This window comes from Netta rufina (assembly GCF_964035555.1).
Source record: "Netta rufina genome assembly, chromosome: 9".
Classification (NCBI taxonomy): domain Eukaryota; kingdom Metazoa; phylum Chordata; class Aves; order Anseriformes; family Anatidae; genus Netta; species Netta rufina.
In genome coordinates, this window is record NC_140132.1 from 21,588,650 (window position 1) to 21,613,889 (window position 25,240).

Sequence of the window (25,240 nt, forward strand, 5' to 3'; positions counted from 1 at the left end):
TCTGAACACCCCCAGGAATGGGATGGAGTATCAGGGTTCAAGGCCTGTTTGTTTCCAAACCTGACACTCAGAGGTTAAAGATTTTCATTTACAGCAACACATTTAGTCTTGCCAGAAAGAAAACCTTTGTGGAACATAATGTGAAAAACAAGCTGTAAAGCAACAAGTTTTAAGTAGTATCAACCTTTTTTTTTGGTAAATAAAAAAAGATTGTGCATTCTTATATGAATTTTAATTGGACTTGTCAAATTTTTCTGATGCTATGAAATCAATGTTTACTTCAAAAACTTGGACCAATGAAAACTGATACCGGATTAGACAGCATATAAAAATCTTGAATGCATCAAATAAGACAAGCAAATTAAATATTCAATATAAATTTGTAAGTGAATTATGACAAAAGGGATTTAGAGCTGAAAGTCTGTATTTCAAATAATTTTGAATAGGTCATAAACATACATTACTACTACACCAGCTCAACCCATCAACACAAAGTTTCTTTTATTATTATGGAAATACGCTTGCATAATTGTTTTTCAAAAATTCAGACGGACTTGGAGCTTGAGGAATGATATCCTGCCAATGTTCTGTTGAAATGTTTTTCTCTATGACTACTCTCAAGGACACACGTATATATTCTGCATATGGTTAAAAACTCTGGCCTTTCATGAACTTTAGCAATCTGAAAACAGTTAGGTCTTTTAGAAGTTTCTTAAAATAAGAGAAAGTGCATTGTGGACTAACCACTAGAAAACATTAAGACTTGTATTCTGAAGGCAGTGCGCACACATTCCCATGCAGTTTCCAAAGCCAGCTCCTAAGCACAGTGCTCCTCCAGATACCTGCAACTTCTCACTGCTCCGTTCTGCCGCCCTGCTTTGGTGGCATTAAGTCCACACCTACCGCTGATGGCAATCTTGAAATACAATCCTTAGCTGCACTGGGTACACAAAGCAAGCGGAGTAAAGCAAGAGAGAGTTTGTCTGTACGATAAAGTCAGAGAAGGCAAATTTATACACTCCCTGGGTATATAAGGCAGAACAGTCAGAGCGAGCGCTGGGAACAGATTTATTTGCATGGCGTGAGATAAACCTATCTGCTGCTCACGGACTAACAGGCTCAGTATCATATCACGTTTACCAACCGAGGGTGTATCACCTCAGTATCTGATTTAATGGCCAAAGCCACCACTTCACCTAACTCCTACGTGGAGCAAGAAACACCCGTTTTGCCATGAAAAAGGGCAGGTTAAAGAAATGGGGTTACGGTATGCTGAAAATAACAAGCAGGCTCTGGCAGGCCAGCTCAGTAGCTCTAGCCTCCTTTTTTCTTGCCTACCCCTGGGGAAACAAGCACCTTTTGGAAGGTACTGAGCAGCTGAGCAGAACCAGAGCAGCACTTTTTGATGCTGTAAGGAACAGGACAGCTCATGTCACACTGCTGGGGCTAGGTCCCTATTGAACCTGCAGACATAAAAACCTGAAGTAGGAAACAGTTTACTGTTCACTTCTACTGCTGCCCTAAATCCATCCTACCGAAATACAAATAACAGAGCACCTTGTCAGAGGCTGGGCAGGAAACACGGCTTTTTTCGAGGTACCGCACCCTGAATCTCATCCCTAAATTCTCAGCATTCAGCTCTTCTGGCTTTGCCTTCTAGCTGAGAAGTAACAAAAGATTCTCCCACAAGGCGTTTTGTATGTCTCGTGAAAAGCAGAGTTAATTAGTTTCTGAAAACTTCTCGGTTTACACAGTAAATGCACGCTTTATACACTATCAAAACTTGGTGGTGTAAATAATTATTTGATAAAAGCCCCTGGGAAAGAATCCCAACTCCTGCACTGCTTTAATAAGGTTACAAGACTGATGAATATCAGCCCTTCCAGTCTTTCAGGTAATGAACAATGTTTCTGTACAACTTTCATTATCTTTCAAATTCCGGGTTAGCATTCACAGGCATCGTGTGGTTTGGGGTTTTATTGTGTGTGTGAGAACTACACTGAAAGCAACATTCATTTACTCCCTTGAGGGCAATGTTTGAAAGACTTGGGGGTCAAATGAATGCATGGTTATTACTGGGTCGAGATTTCGCTTTTTGACTATGGGCCTAATCCTGCAATTTTAGGCAAAAACCTCTAAAATTAAATATGAGTTTCAGTGCAGAAGTCAGCAGGAGAAGGCTGCCCTTTGGAAAGCCAGACACTGCTTGAACCCTGATTCCCTGCTGCTGCAGCCCTGCCCCTATGCCCTGGGAGGTGCTGTGTCCTGAGCAGCTTCCCAGCCTCTCTGCCCCACTTCTGAGTGTGGGTTCAGGTTTCCCTTCCCTCAGCAAGGTGTTTGCTTCAGAGAGTGCTTGCTTGTCTACCACAGCATGAGTTAAAATAAAAGCATGAAAGAGATAAATAAAAACATGAAATGTTTCTAATATTGAAAACAGGCTGCTTTTTGTGTGTTTTTAAGAAATCACTCATTTAAAAAGCTTGTTTACGTTGTGCTCAGAAAGGTGCAGCACATAGGGACACCTAGGCAAGCTAGATTAGAGATGGCTTTAAGTGACAGCATGGCCATGAGTCCCCTGCAGGCGCTGAGCATCCTCAGGATTTGCTCCAACAGCCTATCCCTCTGGATGACTTCACTGCTGCTCATACCTGAGATGGCTGCTGGAGTGGATGTACCACAGCCATATATGCTGCAGACACAGCACCCCTCTGCGTGCCACTAATTTACTGCTCTGTATCCTTCTTTAAATTGTGCCATTTCTTTCAGAACAGTTGCTTTTCTATATACACTTTCTTTCCCGTTCACATATGTATAAGGCTCACCAGAAAACATGGCCCAGTTTAATATTTATGCATAATGATACATTTCTTTCAGATATAATATTGATTATGTGCACACATAATCATTCATAGCAATTAATGGCTTGTGGTACTCCTCTGAGTTTAATTACTCACAAATGTCTAAGTTAGAGAGAAAGTAATAGATAATTCCCAGCATTCTTTCATTACATGTCATTAACATTGAACTAGGATGTCATATTTTAGATTTATTTTAAAGGTTCCTAGTTTTGAAATGATTTGAGGAAAATTAATTTTTGTCTATTGGTACTTTTTTGCTCTTCTCTACTTACGTGCTCTGGCTGCCATAAATCTAATTACATATCGTGGGTCTTTATTTAGACCCACAGTACCCTTCTGGTTTCTCATTTGACACACCAAATTAGAAAAACATCACATTAAAAGGCCTTACAACCAGATTTATTAACAACCTTACCTGACCGTGGTCACACCCAACATCATGGTTATTTACACAGTGATTCAATTTCCATTACAATTCATGTGCTTTTATGGTTAAGAGAAACTTAGAGTATAGTAATTACCATTGAACAATAGAATTAGCTTAACTTAATCATGATCATAGATATAAATTGCTCATGACAAATAAAATTAAACCCAGGGGAAAGGGAGTAAGAGCTGTGTAAATCACCATAATGTGCTGGATTCCCCATGACACTGTTAATACTGGGAGCTCCCTGCAGAGAGCGACTGGTGCAATTCCTACAAATACCCTCAAGCATAAAAGATGCTTAAAATTTATTCCCACTGACCATATCCCTGTAAAATGAGATAGATATATATAGAGGCAACAATCTGTGAGGTAAAAATTCAGAGAAATTTGAAATCCCCAGTATGTTGTGACACAATCTACTTATCGTATTTGCTATTTTTGTACTTGGTATGTGGTAATTCTGGAATTTTGGATCACGTACCTGTGGCTTCTCCATTCCAGAAAGAATGTCTTGAACCCTTTTTGTTTCTGAATCATATTCTGAAAAACAGAGAACATGGACACAGGAAGAAAAATAAATCACTGAAACGAAACAGAAGTGTTAGCTACATCAACCATCCCTCAGGAAGCTGTGAACAGGACAGGCAGGTTACCTGCACATGGGCATCAGCTGCTTTGCTCGTGTGAATTTAAGGTATGCAGCTGCATAAATTCTAGTTTTAACAGAGAAAAAGGAGGAAATGGAAAGGTTAGGATTATTTCTAGAGGTGTCCTCCACAATGTTATTAAGGGCTTTGGTTTCACAGAGCAGGAACACCCTCATTCCAAGGACTGCCTGTGGAAGAGGCCTGGGCTTTCCACAACCCCGGTGCTGCTGAGCCCAGCCCCAGTGTGACACCCAAATGTCGCTCCCGGCATTCTCCCGCAGCCACAAGGCCCTGCAACACCAGGCCCCTGACAGAGATGTCATCTCCTCGCCCTGAGCTTTAAAAGTGCTGGCAGAGTCTGGTGGGCACAGCTCTGGCAGCGGCTTCTCCTTTCAGATTAACCATGTCCAGCCAGGCGACTGGCACAGCAGCTCTCCTGGGGGGCCGCAGGACTGGGCGGGAAGCACTTCTCCCAGATTAGATGCATTAATTAAGCACAGAAAGTGACACAACAGTGATCATCTGGGCTGTGGAATCAATATTCCCCTCACCTTTTCCCCGAAAAAGCCTTGAGGTAAAGCATCAGCTTAGAGTAATGAGGTGACACGAAGCAGCTTTATTCCTTTTGGACCGCAGCACTGAGAGGCCTCGCTTTCCACTACACTGTTCTCAAATGGAAAACTAGGAACACATTTTTTTTTCTTTTTCTTTTCTTTTTTTCAAATGTTAATGTTAAAGGTTTGCTAGCCAAAGCAGAAGAATATATTCCCCAACCCCCAAACAAAAAAAAAAGACACAAAATTTGGCGTAGGAAGCAAAAAAAAATATTAATAAAGAAAAACGGGTAAGATCACTTCAACAGCCTTCCCAACTGATTCCCCCAAAGCCTGACCTACTTCTTGTAGCCCAAGAATGCGTCTTTATTTTTGTCTGTGACCTGCTTTAAAAAAGTACATCTTCTTTTTAAAAATTCCATCCGCCTGGCTGCCAAAAAATAAAATTGGCTGAACGCTGATGGCAAGGCTCCAGTGTAAATGCCCATCTCTCCTACAAGAATGCACCTTGGTGCAGAGAGGCAATGACAGATCTGCTGCTCCGTGTATTCCTGGATTCCTTTTGGTCTCAGCCATTTGGAAAAGAAAATAATAGTAATAATTCAGAATAAGAGGAGGATAGCATGATTGCTTTTTTCCATAGTAGATAACCCTTAGAGTGTATTATAAAGTGCATAAACCGTCAGGGTTTAGCCAGCATAAGATAATACTGACTACACAGACGGACTAAATTGCTAAGGAAAAGTTTGAGATGCTGGTCCAAGTGAAAACGTCATCTAAATTGAGGGGGCTCAGGACTCAGGCTTCCTTTTAGCATTATTACAGATGCAGAACTGTGCCACAAAAGGCTGGATCCAGGTCTGGAAACTCTGGAGGTCCTGTAGGCTTATCTCGAAGGGATGTTAATAAGAAGCAGCTTCTGCAGCTACAGAATGCAACAAAAATGCTGCTACTATTCTATTGAAAGTTTATGGTTATTATGTCACCCTTAATTACAACCCCCAGAAGCTAAGCGTGAATCATTCTCAACCTTAAATCCCAAACATGTGGACTGAATTTTCTTCCCTCTCTCTGCTTTCTAGCAAGGATGCTATCTGTGGCACACTAAGCAGGAGAAGAAAATAAACCCCGGAGCCCAAAGAAATCTCACTTCTCTCTCCTGTGAAAAATGATCACTTTGTACAGTAACTAAGTCCTCTGACCCTGCCAGGTCAGGGCTGAAGGTTCAAATTGTTCAAAATACCGGAGCTGACTTTAAGACCTAAGGGAACTGGGTATACTCAGCAAATAAATAATAATAATTAAAAAAAAAAAAAGTACCTCAGACTTCTCCACGAAGAGTCCAAATTTTTTGCTATTACCTCCCTAAGTATGTAGTGTGTTCACAACGAAGCCCTGAGTATCAGGCACACTGAAGCCTTGCATTAATAAGGACATGCGCACATCTATGTGTATAATGTGGACATTTATGTCCCCAAGAGTATATACAGAAACTGGAGATGGGAAGTTTTCTTCAAAGATTATGGGGAGAGGGAATGGGACATACACAAACCTAAGGTGACAATGTGAGCACGAAGAAATTAAGAACTGAAGTTGATCCTCATGGCCCAGACAGCTTGCCACAACTATCAAAGACTAGAATAATACACATATGGGTAGGCGTTACATCAGATATACCCTATGTTGCTGATTTGCTGGTACCATGAACCATTTTACAAAAGCAACAACAAAGAATGAAAAGTTTATCATAAAAATTGCCCATTCATCACTAGCTTTGAAAGCACTATACCATACGGAAAGAAAGATGTGTGCCTTTGAGCTCTGCACTGAACTAAAACAAAAAATGATTAATAGATAATGCCATGTGAAAATAGCACAAGTGTAAAATAAAAGGCAGAAAGCAACAGATACGCACATTAATGACACATAAGAGCAGAGAATAGCTCAGGTTGGAAGGGGACCCAGGAGGTGATCTAGCCCATCCCCTGCCTCAAAGTAAGAAAAAAACCACAAAACACCAGTGTAACTTTGTCCCAGGGAAGCACTTAACAAAACAGAAGCTACCAGCTTTGAGAGAGAAAGTAGCAGACAATTGTCACAGTCTCCTAGTCTTTCAAATAGTTAGTTTCCCATTTTATGAGCCATAAAAGTTCTCAGGCCGCTATGGATGGTTGATCTCCTTTCAGTAACAAATGTAATTATTCACAGTCTCCTGAGCTAGACTAAGCTAAGGAGAACAAGACTTGTCAGGAATCCTTCCCTCAGCAGGAAGCTGGCCTCACCTGCCAGCCCCTCTCATAACACATTAGGCATCAAGCTCAACATCCTTCTCCCACGCCAACTAGGAGCAGAAATCATTTGGAAAAAGAAAATGAGACAAAAAACATCTTATATATTCTGCAGCGTTAATACAGAACGGCTGAAAAGCCTTTTTCCTGCAATAACACCTACCCCGTGGCTGTTGATAACCATTACGTGTTGATGAGTCTTCTACACGATGAGCTCACGGGCGTATTTCGGGATGAGGAGTGTACGCTCACACACACAGGTGCAGTGGTAGAAAGGTGGAGAAGAACAGGAGGAGGAAGAGAGGGGCCATGAGGTCCCTTTTGCTTTCCTTTCTTGACACTGGGCAAGGAATTTCAGCCATTTCATGGAAGAACCCAACTAACACTTCAGGTCATTGTCCCGTTATAACTTTTCCCCTCAACATCTGTTCCCTACATCTGCCATGGCAACTCTTCATCCTAGGAGGAAGATGGGGTGGGGATAAAATCCTTGTGAATGCTCACTGAGTCCTCCGAGGGACAGAACCAAAAGCTGAGTTATCCTGCAGTTCCCAGTGTCTAACAGATATTAGAACTGTCCCGAGGTACAAATCGAGGTTCTCATTCCCAAGTTGTAAGACCTGGATTATATCTAAGTTTATATTTTGATCATCTCTCTTTTTTTCAAAGTTTTGGGTCATTACCAAAGCTTCACAGATATAACCAGGAGTAAATGCCCCCCAAAATAAGGAACACTTTCCCAGCAGCTGTTTGGTGCTAACAGGGTTTCAATGCTAATTCTTGCTGAACTAAAGCCTTTCATTATACGCTTCTGTTAGCCTGCATCTATGTTCCTTTCTGCACGTACAGTACAAATATAATTTTCAGACCTTTCCAACAACACTTCTGAAATCCAAGAACAGCTTTAAAAACCGGGAAAAAAAAATCTTTTCATTTCAAGGTAAGTTTGAAGTTTCCATGAATAGTTTTCATGTTTGCATGAACAGCAGCTGTGTATGTAAATGGTTTGAAATAGCTACAAGCTCTAAACTAATTAACATTTTCCCATTGCAAATACAGATTTTAGGTTTGTTCTGCATTCTTTCCTTCACAGAAAGGAAGAGGTCCAGCTCAATACTTAGCTTCTGGCCACAGAGAGTATTTACTGTTTCAACAGCCTTCCCATTCCAGAGGCATGACATCAGCACTAGCACTTCACAAACTTTTAGTCTAATTCTCAAGCAGAGCTCCATGCTCACAGATATGCCAGTCATAACATGACATGCTTTCTCAGAATTTGTTCCAGATTTATTGGGGCTGTGACCAGCTTTAATGGTAGGAAAGATCTTTTATCAGTCACGTACAGCACAACCTGCAAGAAAACAAACTCTTCAAAACGCAGCACAACTCCTTTGTGAACTGCCTACTGGTGTCAAAGTTTAAGACACAAACAGACTTTTTCTTTTCAGATTATTGTAGAAATGTAAAAACTCTTCATACTAGGACAAAGCAAAAACTTCAGATGCCACGCGGCAGCTGAGTCACAGAAACGAGGACCACCGGGGATGTCACACAGTCATCGAGTCTGTCATCCCACACTGAAACACAACCACACGAGAGATTTCTAATGCTTTTAATTTAAAAAAATGTAATAAAACAAACCATGACCGTGGCAATCTCACAACAATAGGGCAAATCTACCACAGAACATAACTCTCCTCATCATCACAAAGGTTATCTCCTAGACTTTCCCTGCTGCAGCTTAATCCTACCACTCCTTTCCTGCATACCCACTGCAGAGGAGTTCATCCCCACTGTGAAAGGTTCCAGCCTTTCACATATTTGAAGACATTTTGCTTTTCAAACTGACCAAGCTCATTTCTTTTATAAACTCTATTTACTAGATCACAGATCCCACTTACTGCTTTCCTCTGGGATGATTTTTAAACTGCTCGCCAGCCTTCTGAAGAAGTGGCACCAGCACTGGCCACGGCACTGCAGCCGAGCTCCCTGCAGGACCTGGTTACACAGCTCGCTTTGGGGTTGCTGCTTCTCATCATCTACAGGGCAACTTGAGATTTTTGTTTTGGTAGCCTACTCTATCTCCCAGAACTACTTTGCAGAACTACTGTATAGTAAACTAAACTAAAACTAAACTAAACTAAAAATAATGCAGGTTTGAGAAGAACTGGCTAAAAGGGAGTACTTTGTTCTTGCCTCTATCAAACTGTTTTTCTTTCAAAGCCAATTGAGTTTGACTCATGTCCTGTTGCGTCCTCCTTCCCCCTGTCTTAATCCATCGAGCAATGCCAACCCTACCCCAGCCTGATATGGGCTTTAATTTAATAAGAATCAATCTTTATTCCAGCCCTCAATTCCTTAATGAAAATATTGAATAAAGTAAGACCTAGGACAGATTGCTGCTGAATATAATTTGATTCATCTTGCCAGCTTGTCCAGTCCAGGACAGTGCCATGGATAAACAGTAAGGATATGTGCTAGCAAATGGCTGCAATAGAGCAGAGCAAATTCAGTCCGTACTGAACACACATGGCTTTATGCAACTCTTCGCAGCACCACTTCCACAATGGACAAAACTTTGTGAGTCCAAGAATCCAGAACTTGGGAAAAAAGTCTATTTCCAAAAGAGTCAAACATACCATGCTAAAATATAGTACACAAAGGAGGATTACTAATTAAGCCTAAAAGTATCAGGATAAGCTTTCAATTCTAAATACTTAGTATTTCAAATATTCTGCTAATGACATGAAAAAGCTAACAAAAACATTAGTAAGAACATGACTGCAGCTTCCATATCTAACATAGAGGGCTTGGCATTGTCCAACTTCAAGAAAAGATCCAACCATTGAAGTGTTTCCATTCTTAAAAATAAAAAATAAAAACTGCAGTGTATGAGAAATCTGTAGAAATCTGCTTTATGACCTTAGTAAGGAAAAGAAAAAAAACCTCTAGCCATCCTCACTCACTGAAATGTATGCCTCTGCACCATTGTAATTTATGCGTATATTTTCTACTTTAAATGATCTCTTGGCCATAGTTCATATCTATCAATTTGATAGTTTTACCTCAACTGCTGTAAGTATCCTACCACCAATGGGGCAGGATACTTTAAAATATCTAGAGTGCAAGTTCAGTTCATGTGGTTTATCCCTCTGTTTCACGTCAGTATTCTGCAATTCTAACCAAAGATATCTGCTATCACTTCGACAAGCATCAGACGTTTTCACATCAAGCTGATGTAGAAGCACTCAGCTGTATGTAACAAAGTCACTTCTGCTAAAAATTGTTTTAAAAATATAAGTTAATTGCATTCAATCCTCCCTGTCCTCCAATATTGTTTTGATGCGTATTTTTTTGGGGGACGCATCAAGGAAAATAACATCAGCTGCACCTACAAGGGAAATGAAATGCTGGATGCAAGGGACAAATGGAGCGTAAGTGACATGTTGGATTTGTTTTTCTCTGCTTCTTTGTTGCTACTGCTGGGACACAGTAATAACAACTTCTGCTTTACTGGCGGAAGATCTGAGTGAATTCCTACTGTGAACACGCAGTCAGTCCATTAGAAGGCAGAAAAGGGCTTTCTTAGGAAAATATAGCAACCGCCCCATCTATATAACATACATATTGCTTCTTAAGAAAGCACTTTGTACAAATTACAAGGAAGATAACAGATGCAGTGCACTACATATGGCTGCAGCTGGCTGGTTTTGAAGAAACATCAAATCAAACAATGATTTAACCCACAGAAACAGAGAGAGCACAAGCTCAATCTGCTCTAACAACAAACTCCACTCACACACAGGACCTCTTCTTGGAGAGCTCTTTGCTACTTTTGACTTGCTTTAGCTTATTTTCTATATCAAAGTAGGGGGGGTTGTTTTGGTTTTATTGTTATTTTAGGCATCGTTTCTTTTGCTCTTACACAACAGCAGCCTGCATGCTATGTGGGTTTGAGAAGACAGGAATCTGCAGACAAACACAGGCTGACTGCACCAGCTGCCACATGCAGTGGCCACCAGTCTTCCCTTCTGTGAGGAGCACTGAAGAACGGCTTAGCTGATTCATAGAAACATAGCTAACCAAGAATAACCATGTTATATACTGTTGTTTTTTACTAGCATAATTTAAGTGCTTCAGGCTACAATTTAAGAACACTCCCCTAAGTTGTGCTGGCATAGGCAAAACCCCCTGCCTGAGCAGGCAGGCAAGAATCCACATGTGTAAGACAGGTAAAGATATGCCACACATGCTAATTCCTACTCGTGCTGGCAAATTCTCATGGGTGAAAGCTATTAATAAGGTTCGACAAAGGATCTTTGCAGCTAAAAATGTGAGTCTCTGCAGCTGGACATAAAGCCCTACGGCTGTCATCAGCTGAGAGACGCAGCACGTCTGCCTTCTGGCCAAGGAGGGGACAGGCGGCTCTGCTGCACGGGCTGCGTGCTGAAGGGGCACCAGGGAGAGCTGCAGCTCGGTGCTCTATGTACCTCACTGGTCAGATCACACAGGCAGGCTTGGAAAATATTTTTTTTAAAATTAGACCAACAATCCTTTCCAATGGTTTAAATCATTGTCCCTTCCTGCTCTTCGCCCAATTTTGACTACTGAAAGAACTGCTATGATGTGAGTTTATTAGTGTGTGTTTGTTTTAAACAAGCATTACCTCTCTTCTTTTTTGAATTTCTTCCTTTTCTGCATCATTTGTGATTTGGTTGGATTTATAGCAGCTATAATTATTCAATATATCTTTGCAAAACACTCTTCTACTTATTCTTTTAGAAGTTTTTAAGTAGACTACTTGCAGTTAGCATTAATGCCTTTCATTTGAAACTACCAGAAAATGTTCTCATTTGAGAAGGAGACTGAAAGGGCTGCTTCAAATTCTCCCGGAGCTCCTGACTCACAACTTCTGGGTAAAAATCTGATGCTTCATTTCAGCTACAAGCTTTGCCGGCAAACGGTAGCCTTTTTTTAGAACAATGAAGTTCTTCAAGCATCTCATGGGTTTCTACGACAGCTGGAATGTGCGGCATCGCCTCATCCCTAATTCCTTCCATTTATTTGCGTGCTGTTCCATGCCTTCCCTCTCTCGGTTCTCCTTATTTCCTGTCACTTCAGCCCATGACTGCCTGTCTGTCTCGCCTTCATCAGTATTCAAGAGCCACGGTCCGACCTGGCAGGGCAGCCCGGGCAGCCCTCCAAGTCTGAGGAACTGAGCGGTCATTCAAAAGCAGAAGTAACTTCTGCCCAGATCACCACATTACTACTATTATTACTCCAGGCTGCCACAAACGAGGTGGTCGAAGAGGCCCCGCAGGTATCCCCAGTCCAAGGGAGGAGGAGGAGTGGAGGCCCAACCGCGCCTCGCAGTTTTTGATGCTCCTCACGTTGTGAAAGGCCTCGACAGCGACTCAAAAGGAGGCCTGGCTGCTGCCAGCTGTGAAGTGACGTTATCTGGAATTTACAGACGCGAGATTTCCTCTCGGAAATAAAAGGTTCCCTTCAGTCACGGCAACTGACTTCTCAGCAGCTGGGCGATGTGAGGGCCAGAAAGTCACGGATCCGAACAACGAGAGGCAGTCTCACCACTTCTCCTCCCAGCTGAGCTGTACATTGATGGAAAGCACGAGTTTGACAGCACAAAAATTACAATCTTCTCCTCACGGGCCAGTCAGCGACAGCTCTGCTGCATACCACCGCCAGCCTGAGATGCAGCAGACTTCACTACCATACATTTGTCTCCATCATACTTTCACTCCATGGTCCTTCTTGCTGAGACAGCCAACACACAGGTCCATCCATATCCGAGGTGATCCCTGAGCCCTCTAAGATGTGAGTGGGAAACACAATTCCTGTCAAACACAGCCTCTGACAGGCCTCCAGCGTTACCAGCCCAGGCGGCACTCAAGCGAGAGGTTTTCCAGCCCTGTGACTGCAGCCCCATGCCAATGGAAACAGCTTTCTCCGAAATACCGTCTCCAATGCAGGGAGACAATGGGATCAGAATTGAACCTAAAACAAGCTTGCCTTTTCTTAACCCTCAATACGACCATACGAAAAAGGGCCTTTGATGATCTGCCCCTTACGCACAATAATAGCGTTTTTCCGATCAAACAAAAATCTAGCAAAATAGCCTGCAAATCTCCATATTTGCACAGGAAAACAATCAGACAGCACAGCTGAAACAAACTCCATAGGAGCTCCAAACGTGGTCTGGATTAAACACTGCTCCTCAGCCAAAATTAACAATCCCCTTGGCAGTGAGCGCGGTAAAGCCACCGGTCTGCTACAACAATGCGAAGGCAGCACAGCACTTCCCGAGGGTAGACGCGTAGGGGTGCCCCTCAGAGGCTAAACAGCTTTAAGAAAATAACTGCAGGCCTAATTCTGCCCTCAGCCACAACCACTCAGCCTCACTTGAATCAGAAGAGAAATGGAGAAACGCCTTTAGACTTCGTTGCAGACAACGGAAAGAGATACTATATTTTAAGAATAATCGCTTTTTCTTTTTTTTAAGCTCTTGGAAAGAGTCAGAGTCATTCATCTTCCCCAAGAAAGCAAGCAGGCAAAACTTCATCTAAAGCAGGACACGACATATATGTATTCACTGTACTTGATTTTAACGTTTACACTGAAGTAGAAATTTTATTTCCATGCACTATTTACAGTATCTGCATGTTTAAAAAAAAATTAAAAGCAGACTTTTCCTGTGGAATCGCAGAAAAATCACTCCAAATTTGAAATACGAAGAGTTTTCGTGGAACCTGCACTGGGATTTTCCACTGCCAAACCAGGTGAATGGCTACAGAGTCACGATGCCTTTTGAGTGAACCCCATCCTAGCTGTTCTGTTACAAATGACACTATTAACCTCTTTTTCCAGATGAAAGCAACGCGATAACCAGATTGCAGGCAGCTGGGGGGACATGACAATAACCCAAGAAAAGAATGAACATTTTTTGCATTCCACTGAGCCAAGCCACTACACCTCAGCGATGGGGAAGCTGAGGAGCTTCCACTGCCCTCTAAATCAACTCGCACACCGACAGTTTGACAGCAGAACAGAAATAAACTGTCTTCCTAATGACGGAGGACAAGCAACTCACTCAAATAACCCCAGCCTAAATTATTTTGCAGTCAAATCTGAATGATGACCAGCCTACGACGACTTCAACTAGAAGCATATTAAATAACATTTCATAAAGAGCAAACGTGACCAACACTATCATTTCCGAAGGAGAAAGCAAAGTGAGTTTTGCGAGGCAGCAAGTTGTTTTTGTACAAACTTTGGCTTAGGGCTGCGTGCAGCTTTGCAGCCGTTGGCTTTCCGTCTGCTCCCCAGCTGTGCCCCCAGGCCCCTCGCACAACTCCTGTGCACGCCGGAGCATGAGAATCATGCACTCTGCTCAGCCTGACGGCTCGTCCGCTACCAGGAACAATTTTTAAACATGTGTCTCAAGTGAACCCAGCATAAATCCATTTCACTGGCAGGTGCTAAATTCCTTCAACACATTTTTTTTTAAATAAAAAAGGCTGCCACGATGATATTAAGTACCCTCCCATGTCTCTGACATAAGTCAAAATCCCTGGTCTGTGTGTCCACACCGAATAGCTATAATTAAGTTGGAAGAATTGTCTGTGCAAACAGCAGTACTGCATGGGATACAGACAATATACAACCTCAGATACTTCAACCATTTTCACCACTTTGAAATATTCAAAATATTTCTCAGAAATATCCACCTGATTACAGCTCACTGGGAAGGCTTCAGCAAAGCTACAGGAATTTCAACTTGATCTGGATTTCATTGCTGAGATGAAATTCAGACAACAGTCACATGAATCAGTAAATCAAAGCAGCTGCTTCTAAGCAGAGCTCCTTGCAGAAAAAAATAAACAAAAAACAAAGCCCCAAGCTTCAGGACAAAATATTTTATAATAAACCTTGGAGAAAATGGAGATGACTGCTTCATTCTAAAAGAAAGTTTATCAACTTTTTAATTGCAATACTCAAAATTTTAGGAATCAAATTCCATCCTTCTTCAGAAAAGGAAAGTCAGTGATTGGCTTTGTAGCCCAGCCTAAGAGATGGAGATAAACAAAACCCATTAACTTCAGTGGGACGTGAAATTTCAATTCATTGACTTTGTAAATCCAAATGAATACACAAACAGACATTGTTCAGAACATCTGGGTATACAAATAGGGTTCATTAAATTATTAGGTGTTTTATTTTTTAATACTCTGGAGGGAGGAAATGTTCTACCTCTTCACTAATAAATACCCTCTCCCTTCTGGCTCAATGTCCCAGATATGTCCAAATAAGGGAAATTTGTTTCCCTTCCTTTGTCGGTGGTCCACATTATCTCCTGCTAACTGGTGAGAATACACTGTTTATCTTGTTCTGAAGCTCTGTGACCTTTATGTAACTTCTCCCCAGCGCAGGGATTTAGTCACCGAGCATTTAAGCAGGATGAAAACGTGCTTGATATATTTTTTTTCTGTTGGTTAGCTATCTATAAATTACGTAAACTCCTAGGAGAAAGTCTCAGACTCAGATTTCACTCTTCTGGATTTGACTGTCGGCTGCAGCAGAAGCTGCAAATTCTTGAGATAATATGAAGATCCTTTGGGGGAAGAGGTTGTGCCTTACGTCATTCAGCACCAACTTCCTGATAAATCATGGAGCAGATAGCTTATCCAGCTCCCCTTGGCAGTGGTAACACGAGACAAGGGAGGGATGAAAGCAGATGGGACAAATAATATCAGGGTCTGAAGAAGCTGGTGAGGATTGTGAAAAAACAGCCTTGGGGAAAAAATAAAACAAGGATTTTTAAGTCACTAGTGAGGTCAAATGAGAGCTCTGGCTCCTGACTTCCCCCCTCTTTACTGTATACTTACCTAGATGGACTCTGAGCTGCGTTTCTAACAGGCTAGCTTGCTTATTAAGATTAGGAAGCTGCAGTTAAGGTTTATTTTGTCTGAGCTTCTGCGATGGCACTGAAAATGTAACCAGAACCATGGTCACCCACTCTCCCCTAGTTATGTCTCAGAGCCATGGAAGCCCAGGAGCCCAGCGTGGAGCAGCTTACAAGCATGCCAAGTGAAAATGTCCACAGCTACCAGATGTTCTGTTTGTATTTTCAGGTACAGAAAGTCTGGATGAAACCAAATTTAATGTGTTTACGTTCACCTTTAAAAGTAGTTTAGATTCAAGATGAAAAGCATCATGAAAATAAATTAAAAGGCAAGAGATTATCATCTAAATAGGAGCGTTACCAACAAATTCTAGTGCCTAAGTTATGAAGCTGGTTCTTTCATGGCCGAGGGAAAGAATAAATTAGCACAGGGCTTGGACTTGCTTTTCAGTATCACTGGTCTTGTGATGTTTAGGTTTTACATCATGGGACTTTGATAGAGAAAGGTAAGTCAAATCTCAAGGCTGAAGAGGGAACAGATTGATCTTTTCTCCCTCCATACAGTGTCTTTCTCGGTGAAACTGGATAAACATCTCAGAGATTCTTTTTGCTGAAGAAAAGCCATAAATTAAGTCTGATCTGGATAAATTCTTGCATGCAAACAGATTGACATGAACGTGGGAATGTACTTCGCTTGAACTCTGCATGATGTCAGTGCTTCTAATACACTCATCAGTCAGTAGGAGCTCGCTGAAGTGGACAGTTAGGTGATTGCTACAAAGCATTAAGCGGTGCAGGAGCTGTGCAGCCCAGCTAGCAGACCTGGCTCTGGTGCACAAAGGTGTACTCAGCACATCAGAAACTCAAAACCATTTCGCTTTCTGCCTGGACAAACAATTTCACACCCTATTACCTTGGAAAAAATACAAAAAGACTATTTAAGAAGTATCCATACATCCAAATAAACAGAAAGAAGAACACAAGCTGTGTCATGATGCAGGAGATGAGGCAGAGGCACAAGAATATCACACCGCTAATTCCCTGGTGCCACAAATTAACCATGGCTTCTGAAGGTCAGGTGAGTGCCCTAATTAATGCATCATATTTCCTCTTGCTTATTAAAAATACAAAAAAAAAATGCACACACAACACGAAACATATTCCTAATTAGATATGAATCTAAACGATTCAGTCAGGTAATGTTGTTTGCTGAAACTGTAAAAAACACAGCAAGAGCAGTAGCACGATTCAGATCTCATATGTGATGATCTACCCTCACAAGATCCAAAATGTTTCCATTTCCAGTAAATACCGCTTCATATTTCATTACTCAGGACAGCTCTAAAATTCACGTATCCTGACAAATGCATTTTAGTCTTTGGAGTGTTTCTTTTTGTGCCATGCTACCAATAAAATCACTGTGTCAGTTTTGACATCTTGTCTTCAGGAGACAATCTTGTTAAATCTCCGTATTTTATACAATTTTACACTGATTTAAGGAACCAGAGGAAGCTGCACGTACGCAGGGGTATCCCGTACGTCTGCAGTAGAACCATTTATGATAAATTCTGTCCACAGAACATTTCTACACGGTTATAACAAATGTCCTCACCAGTATGTACAAAATCCCAGACTGGTTTAGATCAGAAGGGACCTCAAACCCACCCAGTCATACCCCCTGCCATGGGCAGGGCCCCCTCGTAGCAGCCCGGGCTGCCCAAATCCCACCCAGCCTGGCCCTGGGCACTGCCAGGGATGGGGCAGCCCCAGCTTCTTGGGGCAGTGTGGGCAGTGCCTCACCTCCCTCATAGCAAAGAATTTCTTCCTAATGTCTAATCTAAACCTCCCCTCTCCGTTCAAAACTGTTACTCCTTGTCCTGTCACTACACTCGCTGCCTGTTCCTCACTCTATTCATCAATTCCTGGCTAAGAGAACATAAACATTATATATATTGCCGCAGTGTTCCTCAGCCCCAGTGCTTTCAGGGACCAGAAATAAAGAAACTACTCTTTTAAGCTGTTAAATCTGTAGAACTTGCAGGTACAGATACATACACGGCCCAATAAACTTGCAAAACCGATTCAGGACTAGAATAGAAAAGAATTGGCAGGATCCAGAATGAGTAAGTGGAGGAACTTTGCCTGGTTCCTGTCCGCACTGAATCACATCTCCCTCAATTTCCCTTTAATTCGCAGGCTCTGGAGTCGTCAAACTTGACACAATTAAAGAACAAACTAAAAAAATAAATAAACCCCCACCCTTTTTCTAAATATATTTAAATGTTACAAAGCAAATGGAGATCAGGATGGGCTTGAACCAAGATCCCTGCCAGCTCCATTTATTTCCTATGTTGTCATCCACCCTGCATGACGTCCCAGCAGCTTCCTGAGCATATTCCACATGGCTCGAGGACACTTGCTGACAGTGGTTCTCGCGAGCACCCACCCAGGCTGACAGCTCCAGCCAACTTTACCTCTGTGTCAGCAGCTTCTGATGGAGCTGGAGCACAAGGCTTTCTGTATGGAAACGTCAGCCTCGTGCACGTTGGAAAAAGGAAAAAAAATGTAACCAGCAGATTAGGAAGCAAGAAAAGAGATCAGTATTAAGAAAGATTCGCTTAAGTACTTCTTTTTTGCTGAGTTCAGTACTTTTAAGGTGTTTGCAAAGTAAAACCACCCTAGTTGGAAAGGTCTCTTGCTAAGCCCATTTTCCAAGCGTTCCTGACACATTCACCTCAACCAAATGAGCACACGGAGGTAGCTGTATCTCCTGACAAACGTCCAGCAGCAATGCAGGCAGGGATGGATGTAGGCAATGGTTTTCACCTTTGGGAACACCTCAAGTGTGCTTCAGTGCACAAAGTCAGACGTGCAAAACCTCAGCTCTAGGAAAGCTCCACCTTTGTGGTTTTAGGCTGGTTGTACACATACGATAACGGCGTTACAAAGGCTTATGATCCACCTACTGTCCCTCCATTGTTCTAGGGCAGAGAATGGGTAGAGGCAGCTTCTGCAAGCCAGGTGTACGTTCAGGTGCTGGTGAAGCTGCCTGCCCGCAGCCCACTCGTGTTGTTTGTGCTGGCAGCCGTGCCCCAGAGCCCACCCCGTGGACGGGCAGGATGCACTCACCGGCTCCACCTCCCGCTTCCCACTCCTGCTCATGGGAGTGCTGTAGTTCTGCCTATCTTAGGTTCTGAAAACTTCAGTGAGAGCTAAAAAAAGATTTTATCTGATCTGAAAGAAAAAATGTTTTAGTAGCACAGAGGCAAAAGCATCATAAGAATGCTTAAAACTGCTCTGTTCCCACCGCGCTTGCGGTCGCACACAAAGCTTCCCAGCTAGCAGATCATTCCACGACCAAGGAGCGAACCACCGAGTGCACGCGAAGGAAGTGACTCAGACTGAAATTCATAAAGGACAGCATGAATGGGACAGGATTTCCGCTTACAGCTCTTTTACATGGCAAGGCTCCTTTCAAAAAAAAAAAAAAAAAAAAAAAAAAAAGGAAAAAAACAGCCAATGCCTCCACTCCCGGTCAGGTTTTAAACCAGCTCTGCAGAAAAGCAGCAGCATGGATTGCAAATCAGAACCCCTACACCAGGCCTCCAAGCCCTGTATCTGCACAAGACACTGTCCATCCTACCACAACAAACACACAGAATAGTTGCTAACATTTCAATGAGAAGCCACTGGTTTTCGTTTCTTTTTTAAATTCTACAATGGCATATTTCTAGCATACAGCACAAGCCAAAAATCTTAATTTCAACTCTGGCTCCCAAAAGCAAGACACAATGCTGTCATTGAAAAAGGCCAGAGGAAACGCACGTCATTTACATATTCCAGCATCATTCACTTACTCAACTTTAGCACTACTGATGATGCTGTCACCCCATTTATTGCACCAGTGCTGAACCAGCTCTTTGGAAAAATCCTGGTTCCTTGAGCATCATCAGGAAGCAGCAAGGCATTGACACAAGGCAGAATGTTCCAGAAGCACTTACGTGCATAATACACGCAATTAGTGGGTATTTTGATGGAAAAGTACGTCATTAACTTAAATATCTCATGTCCCGTAATCTGGAAAAAGTAAAGTTGTCCTTGTGTGGTATGATGAACATTTTCTCCAGTATTATTCTTACAGCACCGTGCAATAACCTTGCTGTAGTCATAACAGAGATTGCTTCGAGGTGCCTAGCAAGAAGCAACACAGCCCTGCAAGAAATTGCTGCCGAGAAACGATGCTCGGGCAGCATGTTACTCAGACACACGGTACCAGACCCAGGAGCAAAAATGCCTGTTGTCCACTGCCAGGTGCCAGCAGAGGAGCGTGCCCACAGTGCTGCGAGGGCATGGCACAGCCCCATCCAGCAATGCCACGATGCCCAGGGCCGGCTGCTAAGCTCCTGGAGGGCTGAAGCTGCTGAGTGGTAGCACAATCTGGCGATCCAACGTGGTTTCTACTAACTGCAGCAAGAGGCAAACTTCTAACTCAGTGAGCAAGCTCCTGCTCCAGCAACATGCAGGGATCCTGGTCGCCCTGCCAGGCAGCTGCTGGCCTGCCCCAGTCCCAAGCCGGCTCACCAGGTGGCTCTGACACCCGAGCACACACAAAAGACCTGCCAGCTGCCACCCCACGTGCACGCTGACCTGGTAGGAACAATAAGCTATAAAACACAGCTGAACCTCAGCTAACAAATTCTTGTGAAGGAACCTATCGCCTTCAGTTCTCCTGCACCTTTCTCCAAGTTTTACTCTGAATTCATACATTCCTATGTGCCTCTCAAGAGGTTTTTGGTTAGTCTGGTTTTCCAAATCAAGACTCTTATTCTTTAAGTATGATATACCTTTTATAGCTTTTCCAGGGTACTCTGCAGTTTTGGAAGCAGCAACACAGCATCATCAAATTTTTAACTAGTGTCAGACTTGAATCCACACACACACAGAGTGCAAGCCAAAACAGCTCTCGTTTCTAACAGATAAAAAGGGAATGATGCTACAGCTACCAGGGAATAGTCATGAAAGATAGGAAGGCAATGGGTTCATCTTACAAAACAAATATAGCAGAGCAAACTCAACGTTTATGTTTAAGTTCAAACTGTATTAACACTGTCTTTATGTGTGGGTGGCAGTGTTTTTTTGGCATAGTTACTAGATCCATATACAGGCGGCCGGTCGTAAGCCGGAAAGGTGCAATAAAAAGGAATTAAAAATAAATAAAACTGTCTTTACCATGTGGCTCTTGTTCATTAGACTTTGGGCTGCTTCTTGCTCTGCGCTCTGGCTTCTTTACTCCTGGTGCCCCCCCGCCGCCTCCACTGCTTGCTCCATTGTGGCTCTTTGCATAACCATTATATACAGTTGTGCAGCTGCCTATATGGCTTTTGTAGATGGATGAAGGAGGACTATTCAGACGGTTTTGGCGATCGATCTGCCTGTCTTTGAGTTTTTTGTGCTGTGGTTTGCTGTACTGATCTTCCCTGGTAATATAGCTGGACATCCCATATAGTGGTATGATTTCTGAAACGAAAGAATTCGCCCACATTAAGTCAGAACAGCAACAAAATTCTTCAGAAAAGCAGATTCCTGACCATCTCCAAATTAAATACCAGAGTTTCCTTATCGCTTTTACAACAAACCATTTATTTTTTCTTCTAAGAAAGCTCTTCTGCAGAACTGATGTATTTTTTTCATCATATTAAGTGTGCTCACTTGCTGATTGAGATTTCGTAATTCTTTGGATGAATGTGTATCTAAAAGTAAAATATACTAATTGGGGCAATCAGATTTCAAGGAAAAGTCCAGGGAGACTAATACTTTGGAAAAAAGCCTTCCTAAATTCATTAAGCAATCCAGCAGATTCTTCCCCAGAACTTGACTGGACAGAATAAGCTGAGATGCCCTGGTGTCCAGCTGCAATCGTGTCAGTCCCACCTGCCTGAGGAGAGGAATGGAAGTGCAGCCTGAAGTGAAAGCTTTGGGTTTTACAACAGGAGCTGAAAAAGATAAACTATCTAAAAAAGCTTGAAAAATACCACAGATATTACACACACACTTCAGATAAACATTAAATACGTTCCCCACCTCAACATGTTCTTTACAATCTTGCTACACCCATTCATGCGTTATCACGAACACTTGTGCAGCAAGCAGGCATCCCACCCAGTATCAGTAGCCTTGTTTTAAGCTGAGATCACCGTGTGTACTGTATTATAACTCTCCAAGTCGTTTCAACTAGCTAGATTCCTTCTTTTCTATTTCTCTGCTGTCTGGTCCTTTGCCTTTCCTTTTCTGGTTACACGATCGTATTTAGATTCTCACACCAACTACCTGGTTAAGAACAGCGTGATACAAATAAATACATTTCTGTTTATAGTACAAGCCATTGGGCAAGTGGGAAATGGTGGATTAATACTCATGAGTACAATAGTCACCACTTCAATTATTTTAGTGTCACAAGTATAGGTCATTCCAGCAAGGCAAACAAAGATTTATTTATTTTCTTAATTTATGTTTAAGTTGAAACAGCCTCTTACTATCTGAAGGCTATAGAAATATTCAACATCTACTTTGCTAGTAGCTGAAAGCCCTTGTGTTTACCTAACACGCTCCAATGCTTGCACACAACACTTTGTTAACTCCCTGACAAAGTGCACTGCTCCTTTCTCAAGAGAAAAACTCCTCACCTATTTATCTGATGGGCTGCAGTGGTACTTTCCCATTCCCTTCCCTCAGGAAAAGGAAGTTAAATATCAGCTGTAACATCCATTCCCTTTTAGAAGATGAGGTCTGTTGTTCAACAGAAACTTCAAAGATCAGCATCACTAGATACGTCTCTTTCTGCCTCTTCCTCCCCGTACCAAAAAAGCCTTATTTCTGGTGATAAGGCATTTGCATATTCTTTACAAAGTGTAATAACGCCATGTATTTTGGCAGTAAAATCATGAATCCAGAACTGATTTCCACGTTAAGCATCTCAAGTACCTTTGCTGATTACTTTTTTGGTTAATGTCCTCTTTCAGATTACACCAAGACTTATTTCCAGGATGGAAGGGACACAACAGCGCTAGTTCAGCCAGAAACATGCTGCCTTCTCTCCTTTTATTGCCATTATTCACTTATGGCCTGATGAGGGTTGCCATGCTACCCTCTGGTATCAGACGGTGCTTTTTGGTGACTGACTGCCCAGTCTCAACCAGAACAACAATCAGCAAATGCCTGTTGTTTCTTGGAAAACCTCTGTGGCTGTGACCTGCTGGGGGGCAGAAAGCACACTGCTGCCAACAGGAAGCGGTATTCAGCTTTTCCCACTGGAAATGACTGTGGCAAGTCCTGCTCGGATCTAGCCCTCCTTTTCCACCCCCATTCCCAAGCCAGGACTGACAAATTTTGTCTTTGGCTTTTCTGTACAAAGCTGCATCGTGACAACGCAGAACAATCAGCGTGACTCACCGCCCTCGTTTGGAACACAGGATGAGGATTGTTTCCACTGTATTTACAAATTAAGTTAAAATTGTCTTTGTGTCTGCAACCTAGAGTTGCAACATTGGATTGTCTTGCCTTGCTGGACTCGGGATGGTGACACACCCTGACACTTGAAGAAGAATCCCTGCAGGGAAAACCTCTCCCTAAATTCTCTAATCCATTTGCCACTCTTGGTTGCACTACCCCTTAGATCCCCCTGAAAACAGGTGTGAAACGCCAGTACCTCCTCCCAACTCACCTTGTTCTCCGTATATTGTAGGGGGAAGATGATGCTGTGGGAAAAACTGTGGTGGCATGTCCCCGGGTCCAGTGACAGGAGGATAAAACGCTGTATGAGAGTTGTGAATGAAGTGGGGATGGTGCGCCAGGTACGGAGGTAAGTGGTGGGTGGGAGAGATGGCCGAGGGGTAGCTGGGCGGGTAACACTCCGGAGACTGCGGGGTAACCACCACCCTCCGAACGCCGGTGTTGTCTTCTATCACCTGCAAGGGAAGGCAGGGAAAGGAGTTCACGTTATGCAGCACCTGAACCGAACACAGTTTGCAAACAGCACTTGTCACAGTTTGTTCTCCTGTTAGAAAATGGTTGGGCCTCCGGTTTATTCATAAGCACATTTCTAAAATTACTATCAGCACAAGCAACTGTAGTGGTGATGTGGCTTTTTTTTGGAGGCACAGATAGCCACACTCATCACTGGGAGACTAATTATTGCCAGTGATAACTGTGTGGGTAAGGGACAACATAAATACCCCGTGTTTAGAGAGCAAAGCAATTAAGAAAGGAATAGAAAGCACCAAAATAAGAGTACTCATTAGGACCAATCTTACCTTCTGCACATCAAATTCCTACTGCTGATTTGGACAGGGCTATTTGAGGGAGTACAGAGTAAGGAGCAGTTGGAAATTAACTGGCATTGCTATTGTGTGTGCACAGAGCTGTAAGCTGCAGGAATGTGTTGTGCTGACACCCTTTTTCAAAAGACTCGCGCTGTTCACAACAGGTATCTGTTAAAAGCAAACCACAGGGTAGAAGTTTTCTTCTGCTAGAGAGCTCGTCTATATGTCCATGCAAATCTACCCGCAAATATGCACAGCTTGGCCCCGAAGACCATAGTCAAAGCATGTAAAAACAGATGTAGGAAGGTGGAAATGTGCTTAGGCTGAAAATAGTTTTTCAGCTTATATTTTTTCCAGAGCTGTATTTCTGGAGAACAGTCAACCAGCCCAATTTCGGTCCAGACCTACGAGCCAAGCTTTTCTTGAAGCTTATTCAAAAAAACCTCTGCCATTTCTGGAACTTCACAATACAGCCACATAGAACAGTTAAAATTACTTTGATTCCATGTGTAGAAACGCATAAGGTAGAAAAACATGAAGGAAGCAATAATCTAGTTTCAGACAACCAACAGGCTGGTCACAAAATGTTTTTTCTAAACTGATTGATGACACACGGGGAATAAATAACGTATGGGATGTGTGAGAGAAGTGAACGGCACACCTTAGGGTCCCATCATTGGCAGCACAGACAAAAGGGCAAAGAACAAAGCTTGCTGACGTGTTGATGAAGACAACCCATGGTTTTGGCAGGGGAAGTCTAGCACATTTTAAGCATCTGCCAGAAGATGCTGCCACTTTCAGCCGTTTGCCACCACATTTGCTGGAGACATCCAACCTCGCCAGCCGCATCAGCAGAAGAAAACCTGTGAAGGATTCCCACGCCCCACTGACTCCAGTAACATCATCGTGTCTTAGCCGAAACCACAAGAAATCATTTACGCTGATATACCCTGAGCTGAAGCAATCGTGGCATGGGCACACAATTGTTTCTGCTGACTCTTGCAGGGTGACGAGCCTTGTTTAATACACAGTGCCAGAGCCGTGAGCAGCAATGCTCCAGCAAACACAAGCCCATGTCTCAGGCATCATCTGAGCAATTTGCACAGGGTAAGACTCAACCAGCATTAGCTGACCCAGTTCTTCGCTGACGCCTGTTGTGTCCTAGGGCTATGTGAATTTATGCCGGTCAGCTATGGGCTGAGACCACAGACATGGACACTCTGAG

The 25,240-nt window shown here is 42.8% G+C and overlaps 1 protein-coding gene across 1 annotated transcript in view; it reads right to left on the reverse strand.

Moving 5' to 3' along the window:
- Positions 1 to 25,240, reverse strand: part of FNDC3B (fibronectin type III domain containing 3B) — a 174,312-nt gene that overhangs the window by 63,936 nt on the left and 85,136 nt on the right. Inside the window, exons 5-7 of the mRNA XM_084292430.1 lie at positions 23,418 to 23,661; positions 20,927 to 21,214; positions 3,770 to 3,828 (exon numbers count right to left, since the gene is read on the reverse strand). Of these exons, the coding sequence (XP_084148556.1) occupies positions 3,770 to 3,828; positions 20,927 to 21,214; positions 23,418 to 23,661 (591 nt within the window). The remainder of the gene's footprint in view (positions 1 to 3,769; positions 3,829 to 20,926; positions 21,215 to 23,417; positions 23,662 to 25,240) is intronic.